We start from the raw sequence: 18,599 nt of genomic DNA, 5'->3' as shown, positions 1-18,599 counted from the left end.
GTCGACTAAAACTAGACTAAAACTAAAGCAATTCAGATGACTAAAATATGACTAAATCATTTTAGTCAAAAGACTATGACTAAAACTAAATAAAAATTTGCTGTCAAAATTAACACTGATATAGTACCATGTTTTCACCTACTTAATTATGGTGAGGTCATTAGTGTCAAAATATTGAGGCAACCGCCAATATGCTATTATTATTGAGAAAACTGATCCTAGACCAGCAGTTATGAGCAGTTTTTCTCTCTAAAAGCAATCAAAAGCTTCAGCAGGCAGTGGTTTGAGTGAGAACTCTTGTCCAGTGTAATTCATGTAAATTTACATTCATGTTTTGTTCTTATTCTGTTCACTGGCTATTTTATTTAGAAATGGATTTAGTTTTTTTCTTGAAACTGTTGGCTGAGAATAAATCACATTTGACATCGAGGTCCAACTTAATTCATACGGAAGAGTATTAGGGCCAAGCAATAATAAAAAAATAAAACCATCTCGAGATTAAAGTCATTATAATGCGAGATTAAACTCTTTAAATTTCGAGAAAAAAAGTCGAAATACAATCTTGAGAATAATCTCATTAAATATCGAGAATAAAGTCGTTGTGTTTCGAGAAAAAAATCATTAAATTTCGAGAAAAAAGTCGAAATACAATCTTGAGAATAAACTCATTACATTTCGAGAATAAAGTCGTTGTGTTTCGAGAAAAAAACTCGTTTTTTTAACATTGCTTAACATTGCATTCTTTTATTATTGCTTGGCCCTAATCCTCTTCCGTAAATTCACCAAGATCCGCTCACTTTAAAGTTTCTGGCCTCGCCACTGCTGTATATCTGCATGTATTCAAAAGAAGACACCCTATAATTAGGCTGCAATTACATAATAAGGGAGACATGTAGAAAAACAATACTGTAACTGTAATTGAGTGAAGGTGAATATATTGTTGAATGCATTATATATATATATATATATATATATATATATATATATATAATTATTATTATTATTGTGCATTATTAATTATAATAGTGGATTTGGTCCATAACAGAGCGGAGATGTGATTTACTGAATGCGGCCCCTTTAAGAAAAATGACACCGCGCGCACTGAGCATGCGCAGAAGAGTTTTGTTTTCGCTCTACTCTTTTTCTTTTTGTTGTCTCTTTAGACGCTAAAATGAATGTAACTTTTTTCCGGATGTCGTATATTTCCAGTCTGCAGGTCAGAGATGTTATATTTATCATGTAAGAATTGATGTTTGTGTTGCCTAAGGCTACATTGTTATTAGTGTAACGTACAGATAACTCGTACGATCGAGTTTCACGCTGAGCATGTGTTCGACGTGACCAGATCAAATTACACAACACAGATCTAATGTAATTTAGGCTACTTGTAATTTGTTTGGCTTGTTATCAGAAATAATCTACTCTAGAGGGATCAAGCAGATCAGGGGGGATCGTCAGTCAGTCAGGACACGGCACGTTTACATTTGTTCATCAGTGGTCTCTGTATCTGGATAACTGTCTGGATTTCTGTTTCCCACAAATTATTGAAATTAGGTCTATAATAAGCCTTTATCACGGAGTGTAAAACAACTCTTGCTTCATCTTCTATCAGTGGCAGTGTCCATATAGCACGGGATTTTTGTGGTTTATCAGATGCAATCCATCTCAAAAAGGGTACTATGTACGAGTTTAAGTTTCCCAACATTAACCTGATATGAAATGTGAGAAAAAAAAATTAATTCTTAAAAAACCTAAGAAAAATGTTATTCTGTATGACTGCATGATTGAAAGGAGAGCACGCAATAAGCATAGGCTGCTGTATGTTCTGAAAACATTCTCATCTGTATTCAGTCAGCTTGATATATTTAAATCTGCATATTTGGGATATTTTAACCTTTATAAATGGCTTTTTTTCCTAATCATTTTAAATATATGCTTCATCTTTAATTTTTTTATTTGATAAATAAATAAAATTACAATAGTAAGACATTATAGGGCTGTTACCTGTCAAATGAAAGTTTTACACTGAAAAAATACAGCTGCATTAAATAGCCTAATGTTATGAGATTGTTTTAAATATTTTTTGCATTACAAATAAGAAATGTTGGAAAGAATGATATTTTTGGGTCAATGACGTGACGCGCCTAAATTTTCTGTCCGATTGCTTTTTTTCAGGCAAAAACGGGTTTAAATGCATAAAAAGATACTGTATTTGAAGTACCTCTCCCATGTATGTAGGCTACTCACTTTAACTTTTCAAAAACCTTTACTTTATTTTTTTTGTTATTTAAAGTGTCAAAACATCATGTGGTGCAACCGTCCGGCCATAACTTCTGTTTTGAAAACATCTTTGAAATTACTCTAAATTGTTTCAAATTTATTTTCTGCACTATTTGGCATGATTTACTAAATGTTTTGTAATCCTTTAAAAAAAATTCAAAGCATTTGTATTTATATTTCCATCATAATATACAAACTTGTCTGATGATGTCCATTTTATGACATATCATGTGGTGCGACCATCAAGGAAATACCATTTTGGGACTTTTATGTTGAAAGCTATTCAAACACAGGAAGTTATATCATATACCAATTTACCAAGGACCCATGGAAGCAGCAAGCAGGTTTGTAATTCTATCAAATTGTGGAGAAAAAATAAAACCTTTGTACTGGTTGGTATGTTGTTGCCATATTTGGATGTCATGTGGTATGACCTAAAAAAAAATTAATATTAAGGTTATTTCTACAAATATATATTTTTATTATAAATTTCATTGTGACCTTTTTTGGGAAGCTAGCTTTTTTTTTTTTTTAGGTGGCCAATTCTGTGCCTGTAAATTTTGACTGAATTTGAAAATATCATGTGGTGCGACCAAATATCATGCGGTGCGACCACTGCAGAATGTTTTCTATGATAGATATATGTTCTAGATTGTCAGTTTTATGCTTATTCAATTGACATTATTTACAATTATTTAAACCATATTTTTTTCAAATATATTTCAGACAGTTTATGTTTACTCTTTGTACAATATAAGAGAAATGCAACAAAAAAATTAGAGCATGTAATTTCAGTTTAGTAATTATGCAATTATTAGTAGTGTATTTATTATTGCTTATTTATTTATTTAAAACTATTTTAATATATTTTACCAGATGCCACTGCCACGTGAAAAAAATCTGACCCTGCAGCAAGAGCAGAGTACCCTGATAGGAGAAGAGTGAAATATTATTACAGTATAAAATATCTATTTTCTATGTGAATATATAGTAAACTGTAATTTATTCCTGAGATCAAAGCTGAATTTTCAGCATCGTTAATCCAGTCTTCAGTGTCACATGATCCTTCAGAAATCATTCTATAATGTAACCCTGGACCACACAACCAGTCAAATGGGTCAATTTTTTTTAAATTTAGATTTATACATCATATGAAAGCTGAATAAATAAGCTTTCCATTGATATATGATTTGTTAAGATAGAACAATATTTGGCCAACTGAAAATCTGGAATCTGAGGGTGCTACAAAATCTAAACATTGAGAAAATCGCCTTTAAAGGAGAACTCCGGTCAATTTTAACATTGAGCTAATTTTTTTGTAAATTGGAGTGCTGTCAATACAGAGAACAACGACAAAAATCGGTGTTGCCTACACCATGTTATCCTCTTTTAAAAATTTGCACCCTGTTGACTTCGATGGGGCAAGTTTTAAACCTGCTTTTAGCCTCTTAACATCCTTGATGTGTCATTACAAGTGCACAGGTCATGAGAGTGATTCCTCCAGAGTGAACACGGGTGAATCTGATTCTGACTGCAGTAGATGTGAAAGATATGAATAAAAATGATGTTATTTCAGCCAGCACACATACCTGTATTTACATCCTGTTTTCGGTCGAAGTCCACAGTAGTCGATTGTCGAGTTCACGGGCGTGATCATAGGTAACTAAACCTATGCGCGTGAACTCGACAATCGACTACTTTGGACTTCGACCGAAAACAGGATGTAAATACAGGTATTTACAGGTACTTGTCAAGGATGTTAAGAGGCTAAAAGCAGGTTTAAAACTTGCCCCATTGAAGTCAACAGGGTGCAAATTTTAAAAAGAGGATAACACGGTGTAGGCAACACCGATTTTTGTCGTTGTTCTCTGTATTGACAGCACTCCACATTTACAAAAAATTATGTTTTATATCTTTATGGTTGGACATTACAAAATATGAAACATGATCTTTATTTAATATCCTAATGATTTTTGGAATAAATTTTGATTTTGACCCATACAATGTATTGTTGGCTATTGCCACAAATATACCTTGTGCAACTTGTGACTGGTTTTGTGATCCAGGGTCACTAATGATTTGCTGCTCAAGAAACATTTCTGATTATTATCAATGTTCATATTTTTGTGGAAACTGTGATACATTTTATATTTCAGGATTATTTGATGAATAGGAAGTTCAAAAGAACAGCATTTATTTGAAATAGAATATTTCGTAACATTATAGCCTAAATATCTTTACTGTCACTTTTTATCAACTGAATGTGTCCTTGATTAATAAAATTATTAATCACTTTAAAAAAACTATTGACCCCAAATGGTACCTGTATACAATACTTTTATGAAATAATTTATATCTATAACATTATTAAAAAAAAATCTAAGTCAAGTTAGAAAGAAATTCGAAGTCAAGTTAAATGAAATGGTGCACTTGTGTTTGTGATGTGATTTTTATATAAAAAATTTTTTATAAAATGTTTATGTACAGGAAAATTCTGTGAAATTTGTATAAAATCTGGTTTAAATCTTTTCTTTTTTTGTATAAAATGTATTGATCATTGATTTCTTTAAATAGATTTTTGGAGCAATCACTCATCATGTGGTGTGACCAATAAAAGCAATCACTGTATTAAATTTAAATAAAATTTCTTATTTCTGTGGCTGAAATATGAATCACTGATACAGTATGTTTTAGTAAATGATATTTTTAAAACATTTGTATCTGTTTTATGTGATTTACAGGAAAAATAAGTCTGTTAACTAGATTTAAGATCGCAACTCATAAATTATAGAACAAAAAATGAGATCATTATTTACAAAAACTCAAAAGAAATGCAAATACTTGTTTTTTAAACATTTTAATTACTAATAACTTGTATAAAAAATGTAAGCATCTTAAAGGGATAGTTCACCCAAAAATGAAAATGCTGTCAGTAATTACTCACCCCCAAATATTAAGATATTTTTGATTAAATCTGAGAGTTGTCTAACTCCTCCATAGGCTCCTAAGGGACTGAAACTTGCTGGCCCAGAAAATGTATTAAAGACATTGTTAATATAGTCCAAGTGACTCCAGTGGCTCAATCTTAAGTTTATAAAGCGACGAGAATACTTTTTGTGCGCAAAAACAAACAGAAATAACGACTTTATTCCACTTTTCATTTCCTTCTCTCTGGGCCTCGGATTGCTTTTGCGCACAAGAAGTATTCTTGTCGCTTTAAAAAACTTAAGATTGAGCCACTGGAGTCACTTGGACTATATTAACAATGTCTTTAATACATTTTCTGGGCCAGCAAGTTTCTGTCCCTTAGAAGCCTATGGAGGAGTGAGACAGCTCTCAGATTTAATCAAAAATATCTTAATTTGTGTTCCGAAGATGAACGAAGGTCTTACGGGGTTGGAACAACATGAGGGTGAGTAATTACTGACAGAATTTTCATTTTTGGGTTAACTATCCCTTTAAGGAAATAAATAAATTTTAAGATAAATCACGGTCGCACCACATGACATTTTTTAAGGCTACGGACAATTCATCTAGATGAAGAAACACAAAAATCACTTACATTTTTTAAACGAATTTAGGTGTACACAACATCCTTAATGTTTGAACAATTGCAACAGGTTTTTTTTTCTTTTATATTTTAAAATTGGCCTGTTGAAAATCCTTATACGTCATGGACCCTTTTAACACGAAACTAAACCACCAGTAGGTGGCGGCAGGCTAACGTTTTAATGAGTGAGTTATTTATTCAACCGATTCGTCCAAAACTCTGAATCATTCAGTAATGAAAACAAGTTTGAGTGTTCCTGTGAGATGCGTTATGTTTCTGCTGTGATCTTTGTTTGGAACTATTTTTGCATAAACCCCGCCCCGGAACACGATTTATAGATTATCAAAACAGAATATGCTAATCAATGACCAGAAGATAATTACACATAGGCTAAGCTACACAAATTCATCAACTAACCATTCAGAAACGTCTTGTTGCTTCTACATGTTGTCACTTCTTCTTGAGTCCCATCATTGACTCCGTTGACATCATCTGACTCCGGTTTGAACATAAAAGGCTATTTTTTTTATTTTATTTTTTCAGTGCATGTCTGTGAGGTAAAAGGACACAAGCTGTTGAAGCTCCGCCCTCTGTGCCGAGAGCAGCAGCTCATTTGCATTTAAAGGAACAGACACAAATATGGTGCGTTTTTGCTCACCCTCAAAAAGTGACAAATTTAACATGCTATATAAAAATATCAGTGGGGTATTTTGAGCTAAAACTTTACATACACACTCTGGGGACATCAAAGACACATTTTACATCTTGTGAAAAGGGCATTATACCACCCCTTTAAGAACTGTAATTATTACAGTATTTCAGTATAAACTCAGTAACCTCGAATTTGGCAGATCTGGTGTCCCTCACAACAATTCATCAAATAAGAAAACTTTAGTTCAACTGTTAATGGCAATTTATGATAAATTATTCTGGAATACATTTAAATGATCATAATCTTGTACAGTACTTGTTATCCACATTTTGATGGTCTTCCTTTACACTTCCTCCCACATTTAGATTATTTCCTTTCTGGGAATATTCCCATCATCCTACAAGAGAAGGACAAACTCCAGGAGTAGCAGCTGAAATCTGTGTGACTGTTAAAGATGGAGTTTATTAAAGAGGAGATTGAAGACATGAGTGATCCAGAACCATCCAGAATAAAACATGAAGATACTGAGGAACAAATAGGTTGGTGTCCATTCTTGATTCTTCATTGTTGACTGCTTTAGTAGCTCTGATATATGGATGACAAATGATATATAAATGCATCTAAAATGATCATAACCCAGTTTTAATTGCATTAACAAGTGAATGACAAAACTCAACTTTGCACATTAAAGAGACTTTAAAGATACTTTTTAATTCTCACATTTAACTTCATTGAACTGATTCTAACAGCTTAATACATTTTATTTTAGACCAGCTGGAAGTGACGGAGCAAAGACAGAAACTAATCGACGTAAAGAAACACTGTGACTTCAAAACTCAAGGAACAAAAGCCAAAAAGCTGCACTCCTGCTCTCAGTGTGGAAAGAGTTTCCAAAATCATGGAAACCTTAAAAAACACATGAGAATTCACACTGGAGAGAAACCGTATACATGCACTCAGTGTGGAAAGAGTTTACAAAATAAAGGAAACCTTAAGACACACATGAGAATTCACACTGGAGAGAAACCGTATACATGCACTCAGTGTGGAAAGAGTTTCCAAAATAAAGGAGACCTTAAGACACACATGATAATTCACACTGGAGAGAAACCGTATACATGCACTCAGTGTGGAAAGAGTTTCCAAAAGAAAGGAAACCTTAATACACACATGAAAATTCACACTGGAGAGAAACCGTATACATGCACTCAGTGTGGAAAGAGTTTTCCTCGAGCATCACATCTCAGAGATCATCTGCTCCGTCACTCTGTAGAAAAACCATTTAACTGCGATCAGTGTGGTAAAGGTTTTAATTCGTCATCAAATCTAAAACAACACCTGAAAGTTCATTCAGATGAGAAGCCTTATGTGTGTTCTGTCTGTGGAAAGAGTTTTTCACGACTGCAAAGTTTTAAACGGCACCAGAAAACACATGATGAAGTGAAAGATCATGTGTGTTGTGACTGTGGGAAGAGCTTTACTACATCTAGTAATCTGAAACTGCACCGAAGAATTCATACTGGAGAAAAACCTTACAAGTGCTCATATTGTGACAAGATTTTTGCTCATTCTGGAAACCTGAAATCACACGAGCGAGTTCATACTGGAGAAAAGCCGTACCACTGTACTCAGTGTGTGAAGAGCTTCAAAGATGCATCAGGTATCAGTAAACATCTGTGCATTCACTCTGTAGAAAAACCATTCAACTGTGATCAGTGTGGTAAATATTTTAATACGTCATCAAATCTAAAACGACACCTGAAAGTTCATTCAGATGAGAAGCCTTATTTGTGTTCTCTCTGTGGAAAGAGTTTTTCACAAAGAATTTATACTGGAGAAAAACCTTACAAGTGCTCATATTGTGACAAGAGTTTCACTCAGTCTGGAAACCTGAAACTACATGAGCGACATACTGGAGAAAAGCTGTAATACTGTACTCAGTGTGAGAAGAGTTTTAAACATTTATCAAGCCTTCACACTCATATGAAAAAATGTTTCAAGTGATTGTAATGGATTTTTTAATTAAAAATAACTAACATTCATTTTTCTTTCTCTCTGAAATTTGTCTCAGATCCTCCGGCCGTGATTAAAACATATTCAAAGGCATTGTCTGGAGTCTGTCGGTTATTATTGCTGCGCAGCAACTTAGGGTTAGGAAACTCAAAGCCAGTTGACGACTGTAGACGCAAAGCTAGAGTATAAAGATTATTAAGTGTTGACTGTAGACGCTTGGTAGTCGATTGGAGACGCCCCAGGTAATTAGGTTCCAGGTACGTAAGAAAAATCTACCACATGATCAACATTAGTTTTCATGTCAAATACATTAAAGTAAACTGAGATAAAAGAGTTTTTCATAAAAGCACTATATCATCTAGATTAATTGTGTTAATGTGGTGAAAAGCTTGGTTGACTAGAAAGACTTAAAGAAATGAAAAATGAAAATTCTGTCATTAATTATTCACCCTCATGACGTTCCAAACCTGTACGACTTTCGTTCATCTTCAAAGCACAAATAAAGATGTTTTTGATGAAATCTGAGAGCCTAATTTCAATCTGTTCATCAAATAAAGCGACCTTATCTCTTCAGAAAATGTTTGACTGAACCGCTGGATTCATATGGATTAGTTTTACAATCTCTTTATGAACTTTTTTGAATCAGCAAAGTGGTTATTGCATAGCTGTTAATGGAGGGACAGAAGCTCTCAGATTTCATTCAAGCCGGATAATAAAAGATGTGGGGCAGTGGAGATACATATCTGTATAAGTAAGGAATAATTGATGAAAGGCCTTTGAATTATTAGAAAATAATGCACACCTGAGCTGGTAATGTTACACCTCGGATGTGCATTATTTTCTAATAATTCAGTGTACTAGAGTCAAATATTCTGCTTATACTTTTGATTGATGATCAATTGAACTTTACAGACCACATTGCGAGAACTGCCCGGTCCTGCAGATTTGTCTTATACAACATCAGGAGGATCCTTCCTATCAGAGCATGCTACACAACTCCTTGTCCAAGCACTTGTTCTATCCAGACTGGACTATTCTAATGCTCTCCTGGCTGGTCTTCCAGCTTGCTCGGTCAAACCTCTGCAACTCTGTGCTCTTTGATACCAATCTTTCATTTGAAAGTCACGTGTCTAGAATCTGTAAAAACGCATTTTTTCATCTTAAAAATATATCTCAATTATGCCATATGCTCTTATTGACAAATGCGGAACAATTAGTTAATGCGTTCATGACCTCAAGGCTTGATTATTGTAATGCTCTACTGGGTGGTTGCCCTGCACGCTTAATAAACAAACTACAGCTGGTTCAAAACGTAGCAGCTCGAGTTCTTACCAGAACCAGGAAGTATGACCATATTAGCCCAGTTCTGTCAACACTGCATTGGCTCCTTATTAAACATCGTATCAATTTTAATATATTGCTGATTACTTACAAAGCACTAAATGGTTTAGCTCCGGAGTACTTGAGCGAGCTCTTAACGCATTATAGTCCTTCACGTCTATTGCGATCTCAAAATTCCGGCCAGTTGATAATACCTAGAATATCAAAATCGACTGCTGGCGGTAGATCCTTTTCCTATTTAGCACCAAAACTTTGGAATAGTCTTCCTAACATTGTCCGGGAAGCAGACACACTCTGTCAGTTCAAAGCTAGAAAAAGCTTTGATGAACTTTTTCATTCTCCCTGGGTTTTATAAAGAATCTTTGGGACCATTAAAAGACTCTAGCCTGAGGATCAGAGGGCACGGCCTGGGGAGTGGGGGCACAACAAATCAGCAATGTATTGTGGGGCCTGACCATTTACACCTCTAAAAGTTAAAACTAATATTTTAAGATCAATACGAAATTTGATGAGTAGCCAGTGTAAGGAGGATAAAATGGTTGTGATGTGTGTCCTTCTGCCAGATCCTGTTAAAAGCCTTGCCACAGCATTTTGAATCATCTGAAGATGATTCAGAGCAGATTTGTTGAAAAAAGTAAAAAGAGAGTTACAATAATCTAAACGTGAGGAAATAAAAGTATGGATAACCATCTAAAGATCAGAGATCAGAGTCTGATAAAATTGCCCTCAATTTTGCAAAATTTCTTAGATGATAAAAACAATTTCTGACCAAAAGTCTAGAATGGCAGTCCAAAGACATTGACTGGTCAAACCAGATGCCAAGATTTCTGAGGCTCGACTGGACAGAGGAGTTCAGAGAACCAAGGTGTTGAAGGATTGATGGGATTTTGTTGTCTGGGGCAACAATTAGGGTTTCAGTCTTTTTCGAATTTAATTGGAGACAGTTACTAGTCAGTTACTACTACTAGTCAGTTACTAGTACTAGTCAGGTCTAGACCAAGACTCTCTCTGACCCTCCCGGTTTTCGAGATATCCACCCAAAACCGCTTCTCCCCTCTTCGCAAAACAGAACGCGATGCTGTGATCATCAGTGATTGCATCGTTCGGCACGTACACGCTACATTAGGTAAAAGTAAGGTGCACAGTCACTGCTTTCCTGGTGCTCGTGTTTCTGAAATCGCTGCTCGCGTTCCCGAGATTCTGAACGGTGACGAGCGCGTTTGAACTGTGGTCCTGCACGCGAGAGTGAACGACATCAGGCTGTGCCAGATGGAGGTTCTGAAGAAAGACTTCAGGAATCTGATCGATACGGTACGCAGCACATCGCCTGAAACAACGATCATTGTGCCAGGACCGCTTCCCACGTACCGACTAGGACATGAAAAGTTTAGTAGATTATTCGTGCTAAATGAATGGTTAATGTCATGGTGCAATGAGCAGAAACTGCTCTTTGTAAATAATTGGAATCTATTTTGGGAGCATCCTAGGCTTTTCCGTGCTGATGGCTTCTGATGATTCGGAGCGGATCTTCTGTCGGTTAATATCTGCAAAATGTTAAATACCTTTTGACTAGTAACCAAAAGTCCAAATCATAGTCTCTGCTGCACCAATTTAACTGATATAAATTCTTGTGTAGAACATTGCATAGAAACTGTGTCTATTCCTCGTTTAGTGAGATCAAATAATAAATCTACTGCAGGATCTAGGAAAAATCTAATTGTTATTAAAACAGAAAATGTTTTTTCTAACAATTTCTAAAGCTAGGTCTTCTACACATTAGATCACTCACACCTAAGGCAGTTATTGTAAATGAAATAGTCACAGACAATAGCTTCAATGTACTTTGCCTTACTGAAACCTGGCTTAAACCAAATGATTATTTCGGTCTAAATGAGTCTACTCCATCAGGAAACTCCTATAAGCATGAGCCCTGCTTGATTGGTCGTGGCGGTGGTGTTGCAACAATCTATAGAGATATTCTCAATGTTACTCAGAAAACGGGTTATAAGTTTATTTCGTTTGAAGTACTTATACTAAATGTTACGCTCTTAGATGTAAGAAAAAAATCCACATTATCTCTAGCCTTGGCTACCGTATATAGACCGCCTGGGCCTTACGCTGATTTCCTAAAAAGTTTGCAGATTTTCTCTCAGACCTATTAGTCAATGTCGATAAAGCATTAATTGTTGGAGATTTTAACATACACGTAGATAATCCAAATGATGCGTTAGGGGCTGCATTTACAGATTTATTAAACTCATTTGGGGTCAAGCAAAACGTTACCGGACCAACTCATCGTTTTAATCATTAACTCGATTTAATTATATCACATGGAACCGATCCAACCGATATAGATATCATTCCACAAAGTGATGATGTCACTGACCATTACATGGTAACTTGCATATTACGTACTCCTGTAATATATCATGCTGCGCCGCGTTATCGATCAGGCAGAACAATCCTTCCATCCACCACAGATCATTTTTCAAATTGCTTATCTGATCTGTCTCAGTAAACCCAAACAAACAGATGAACTAGAGGAATTAACTAACACTATGAGCACCATTCTCTCTGGAAAATTGGATATTGTTGCACCCATTAGATTAAAAAAGTCAGAGAGAAAAGTAAAGCACCATGGTACAACAATACTACGCATGTTCTAAAGAGAGAAACCCGTAATTTAGAGCGTAAATGGAAACAAACTAATTTAGAGGTCTTTAGAATCGCATGGAAAGACAGTATGTCATGTTATAAAAAGGCCCTAAAAGCGGCCAGGGCTGAGCACCTCCGCAAACTAATAGAAAACAACCAAAACAATCCAAGGTTTTTATTTAACACCGTGGCTAGACTAACAAACAAACGTCACCTGAACAAAATATTCCGTTACAGTTTAGTAGTAATGATTTCATGAAGTTCTTCACTGAGAAAATAGAAAACATCAGAACCACAATTGTAAATGTTCAATCCTCAATCTCGCCTTATAATTCAGCCTCAATTATCACCCTGTAAGAACAATTACAGTGCTTTACAACTATATAACAAAAAGAGTTAAATAAACTTATCACTTCATCTAAAACAACAACATGTTTATTAGATCCTATACCAACTAAACTACTGAAAGAAGTGTTACCTATAGTGGAAGAGCCTCTCCTCAATATTATTAACTCATCTTTATCTTTAGGTCATGTTCCAAGAACATTTAAACTGGCAGTTACAGTATAAAACCTCTCATTAAGAAACCACAATTAGACCCACATAATCTAGCAAATTATAGACCCATTTCAAATATTCCTTTTATGTATAAAATACTAGAAAAAGTTGTATCCGCCCAACTGGGCTCTTTCTTGCAAGAAAATTATATCTATGAAAAGTTTCAGTCTGGATTCAGACCGCATCATAGCACTGAAACTGTGCTCGTTAAAATCACAAATGATTTACTATTAGCTTCTGACCAAGGCTGTATCTCAATACTAGTTTTACTTGATCTTAGTGCTGCATTCGATACTATAGATCACACAATACTCTTAGATCGACTACAAAATTATACTGGTGTTCAAGGACAAGCATTAAGCTGGTTCAGATCATACTTATCTGACCACTACCATTTTGTCTATTTAAATGGAGAAAAATCGATCATAACTCCAGTAAACTATGGAGTGCCGCAGGGATCTGTGTTAGGCCCTCTGTTATTCTCAATATATATGCTGCCACTTGGAAATATTATAAGGAAACATGGAATTAGTTTCCATTGTTATGCTGATGACACTTAAATCTATATTTCATCACGGCCAGATGAAAACGCTAAATTATCCAAATTGACAGAGTGTTTTAAAGATATAAAAGATTGGATGACGCACAATTTTCTTTTATTAAATCCAGACAAGACAGAGGTACTAATCATCGGATCAAAAAACTGCCCACAAAACCTCTCACACTACAACTTTAACATAGTAGGATGTCCTGTTACTTTATCCTCTACAGTAAAAGACCTGGGTGTTATACTAGACTGCAACCTGTCTTTTGAAAATCATATTTCAAATGTTACAAGAACAGCCTTTTTTCACCTTAGAAACATTGCTAAGCTACGTAACATGCTATCAGTTTCTGATGCAGAAAAGTTATGTAACGGAAAGCAGATGATCAGGTCTGCCTTTGTGTTGATCAATCAAATCTAATCAACAAACAAAAGGTACTGATTAACCCCTCAAAACAAAACAACAGTGTTAGCAGATGCTCGGTCAGGTCCCCTGAGTTAATCTCATCAACTCAAGAAGATATTCACACTGAAAACGAAGGACAAAGTTCACCACGCGGTTCCACGTGTGCACGACTCTGCATACACACACACAAAACACAGACTCCTTATCATGCCCGACCACTTGTGGTCAAAATTACCTTTTTAAAATGTTTAAAATGTATTTCTTGCTGTGCTTATGATACTTATACCCGAAATACGATATCTATAAGCTTTATTGATATGTAATCAGTTTAATATGCATGTAATCACGAGAAATCCTGTTTCTTTGTGTTGTTGACTAACAGAATTGTCATTCGCGGTATTGTTTTGTTCAGAAGAACACAACGGTGTTGAATATTTAGCACAGAATATTAGAGGATGCATTATTTGATTAATACCAGTTTTATAAATGTTTATGAACGAAGTTTATTCCGCCAGCATTAGTTAGAAGAGGCGTGTACCTTTCCAAATGAAAGGACATGACCACAATACGTCCTCCCAGGCGATTGGGTCACGCACGCAAGGGGGCGTGACTTGAGCTCCTTCAAAACACAGCGGGCTCTCTCACCTCTCTCTCTCTCACCTCGCTCTCATCCTTCCTCCTCTTCTACCGGCGCGACGCTTCCCCGAGGAACATCCCGGAAGGCCTCGGACAAACACATGTTCGAGTCGTAGCAGCCGTTCCTTTGCAACCAAGTTATATTTGCCTCTTCCTTCACGGAAGATGAAGACGAACTTTCTCGGTAACGTTACATTTCAGTGAGCCTTTTCAAGCTTCCCGCGACACCGGAAGACGCAGTCGAAACAGGACCTCGTCCGCGCTTTCAGCATCAACCAAACAGAGAACAGACGTGCAAGTATATTTATCTGATAAAAGCTGCTTTTCTGGGGTCCGGCGTTTAGGTTTCTGTATGTAACAATTACTAGCTTTTCCCTTCTCTCTATTTCTCTCTTTCTTTCTTTCATTTCATTTTATTCTTATCACGTATGTTATTATTGTTTAAATGTTTGTTTGTGTTTATTGTTTGCACTTTTACGTACGTTTCTATTCGTAGCTCATATAATCTTTAGTCACATTTATTAAAGACCATTTATACTTTTCACTGTCTCTGTGTTTGAAAACCCACCATTCTAAAGTCAATGAAACAAAAGATCTTAAGCTACAAGCTCGATATTAGACTACATTCAGTAGTTTTAATTAATAAACTCAGAAGGTTTGAGGTCCGTGGCCAGGAGATCAAACTTTCTTGGAGTTTGTAAAGAGATAACCCTTCTTAACTGTGATAATCTCACCTTTATTCGCTGGACGAATAACGATTAGATCAGTTACAGAACCAGTTAATCTCCATAATTGATAAAAAAAAGGTACATGCGACTTATGAATTATTAATACTTTATTAATATTTCCAAAATTCCCTATATTCTTGAGCTAATTCAAATTTACCCAAAGTCGTATTCGCTACATTTTGGTGGAGAATGCGGGCAGTTTCAAACTTTATTTGGTGGGCAAAATTCAGTTTCAGTGAATGTGTATTATTGGTATTAATATTTGTAACGTTACACGCGCGTTTTGAATTGTGAGGTAAGTCGCTAAGGCGAACTCACCCAGCTGATGGCACAAAGCCAGCTCAGCTCTTCAAATTAACAGTTTCAAAAATGTCTAAGCATTTTTAATCACTGTTAAGTGCTAAAACTGCAGTTCATGATATTACATGTGTCTCTGTAAAGACGAAGCGAAACTCTTTACAGTTAGTTCATGTAATATGATTTAAACCGACTAAATGAAGACGAAGGATCTCTTTTAGGACGAGGACGTAAACCTGATCTGAACAGTGCTTCAGTTTTCAGTCGTAATAGGCCTTATACAAAACGTTAACGATAAACTCCTGGTTAGACATTGGCGTCGCGAACCAATTTTGAAAAACCTACGCATAAAATCATAAAAGGGCTATTTTGATTAATGCTTATGGGAGATGAGTAGATGATAATTCCTGCTCATAGCTGTTTGATGCATGTGTGCTCACGGCTTAAATTCACAGATGTCTAATTCCTGTCGTGCTCATAGCTCTAATTAAGTAAAACAGAAGAATAATCCCTGTTCCTGTAATGAACAGAAGATAATACCTGTTCATAGCTGTAAGTAAACAGAAGAAAAAATTCCTGTTCACAGCTGAAATAAACAGAAGATAATCCCTGTTTATTCAAACCGTTTCATGTATAATGTGTAAGTAAACCGAAGTCTAATGCCTGTTTACTCACAGCTCGATTAATTAAAAACGGAAGTTTTAATGCCTGTTTTATTTAAACCGTTTCATATATAATGTGTAATTAAATAGATGTGTAATTCCTGTTAGTCACATGTTATGAAACTCGTGTAATTTTCCGCATGCAACAGAGCGCGAAAAAAAAATCTGCTGTCTAAATTGCTGAATCACGTCACCGACACTAGAGGGCAGCTTCTAGGTGTGTGGCAGTTCTCAAATCACGTGCCCTCACCGACGTCATCCTGCGTGAGCGTCGCCTCCCACTGACGTCAGCCTGCGCGAGCACAATTACGCCCTCTGGTGGCGTCCTCAGATAATACCTGCTTTCAATTTCTTTTCCTCTCTCTGCATTCATTTTCTCTCTCAAATACTTAACTGCATTCAAAGCTTAGCTTATGCTGATATTATTTGGAGTTAGACAATTCCTTTTTCCCTGTTTCTGACTGTCACACTTTAAGTGAAGTTCGAAAAAAAAACTTTTTTTGAATTGAAGCTTAGACTTGATTCACTCAGTTATTGATAGTCCACCCAGTCCCAGTCTGCATGTAAGTGCTTTATTGCTACCCTTTTCGTTTGATTATTTTTATAAGCAATACTAATAACTTCAGTGTTATTGTAAGGATTATAGGAAGTCATTCTGAATTTCAGTTTAATTAATTTTAGTATTGATACATCACTGTCATCATTCTAATTTTCTTTCCTTCCTTATTTTTATTATTTTGAACCTCCCCTTGCATGCTTAGTTGAATTTCAATTCAAACTAGTTTAGGTTATTCTGATAAATCACCATCAGTTATCCTAATTTCCCTTTTGTTGTATCACTATTTTAGTAAAACCTTTGCCTCGGACTCCTGCATACATATTTACTCAATTTGATGACACCAGAAAGCCTTAATTTACATTAAGTCTAACACCTTAATCCCTTATTGTGTATCTATTGGCAGAACTCAGTCAGTGTTTATAGGCTTAGGCCTCTTTATTTTTATTTTTATAACACTCCCCGTGTTATTGCTTGTGACATTTCATTACAGACCAATTCACTTCCTTGTGTTGTGTTTCCCTTTGATCTTCCCTACCTTCAACTTTGTTTTTATTTAAATTTTTCTCCATTTCTGTTGTGATTTGTTTCTCTCATTTCACTTACAGACAGAACCTAAGAGAGACCCCAGGAAAGTGAATAGAGTAACGATCAGAGCCGGCGTCATTAGACGACCCCCAGGCTACCGCCTGTCAAAATCTCTATTGTGGGCTTTATCCATACCCACGAAATTGGCTCCGCTAACTGTCGGCATCAGTTAGCCCCGAAATTCTCATAAACGGCCTAGCCCGTATGAGTATAGCTCATTTGACCCTAAAACCAACTTGCATTTTGTCTCTTTTTGTGTGTGCTGTGCTTCTCTCACCACAGTAAGCAAAGATGTCGAGCTCATCCAGTCACCCAGTCCGCTGGCGCACTCTCGAAACATGGCTGCGAGAAATGACAGCAATGGTTCTGCCCCAGGACGCCGCTGACCCACAGTACCTGGACCAGTTTGAGACCTACGATCCAACCCAGAAGTACGACCATGAGCAGCTGGCTAAAATCTTCGGAGAACTCGCACTCAACCTCGTCATCAAGGCCCGGGCCAGCGAAAGGACCAACGCCGACCTGCAGCAAAAGACAGCCGCACTACAGCTCCAGGCCACAGAGGCCCTGGAGGACCTGGCACACACACAAAGCCGTCCAGAACTCCAAGCCCAGACCGTCGAACCTGGAACCACTCTCCCCAGAACACTGGTGAGCCAGAGTCTTCTTACACAACAGATGAAGACAGTGCAGCCACGTCTGACACAGACACAGAAAACGAACACTGACACCTGCTGCCAAAAAAAGGTCCTGGACTGAACTGCAGTTGAGTAACCAGACCAATGTCTGCGCCACACACAGACCAACCACCCTCACGATTGCAGTGACTACACAGCAAAAACGAACTTTACCAACTACACTGCACGCCTCAGAGCTGCTTACGCTACCTCCGCTGTGTTAAAAGGTCATGCGGGCCTCTGAAGAACAGACTTTTTCTATGCCGCCACTTACCCCTCCACCACCCTCGCAAGCCATCTGAGCTCACTAGCAGCCAGTGCCTCAGACAACTGTCTGCCACCACGCACAAGCTGCGTTCACAAGACTTCAGTACGCATTGTGCACCTGTGCCATCACAGCGCCACAGCTTGTAAGGCCACAGCGCACAAAGGGGGGTCAGGCGTGCCGAGAACACA

General features: G+C 36.6%; 2 protein-coding genes across 2 annotated transcripts in view; both read left to right on the top strand.

Annotated features, from left to right (window-relative positions):
• Nucleotides 1-18,599, top strand: part of LOC308694232 (uncharacterized protein) — a 53,449-nt gene that overhangs the window by 23,066 nt on the left and 11,784 nt on the right. The gene's annotated exons all lie outside the window — the stretch shown is intronic.
• LOC308693200 (uncharacterized protein) lies at nt 1,103-17,639 on the top strand (the record flags this gene model as incomplete). The annotated part of the gene is made up of 6 exons (XM_081369995.1): nt 1,103-1,216; nt 6,374-6,472; nt 6,848-7,021; nt 7,252-8,142; nt 8,554-8,678; nt 17,487-17,639. Exons 3-6 carry the CDS (start codon nt 6,937-6,939, stop codon nt 17,637-17,639), a joined length of 1,254 nt encoding a protein of 417 aa, XP_081226121.1. The 5' UTR covers nt 1,103-1,216; nt 6,374-6,472; nt 6,848-6,936.

Source organism: Scardinius erythrophthalmus (genome assembly GCF_964197995.2).
Source record: "Scardinius erythrophthalmus genome assembly, chromosome: 7".
Lineage (NCBI taxonomy): Eukaryota > Metazoa > Chordata > Actinopteri > Cypriniformes > Leuciscidae > Scardinius > Scardinius erythrophthalmus.
The sequence above is the reverse complement of the archived record's forward strand: the minus strand, read 5'-3'. Positions and strand labels throughout refer to the sequence as shown.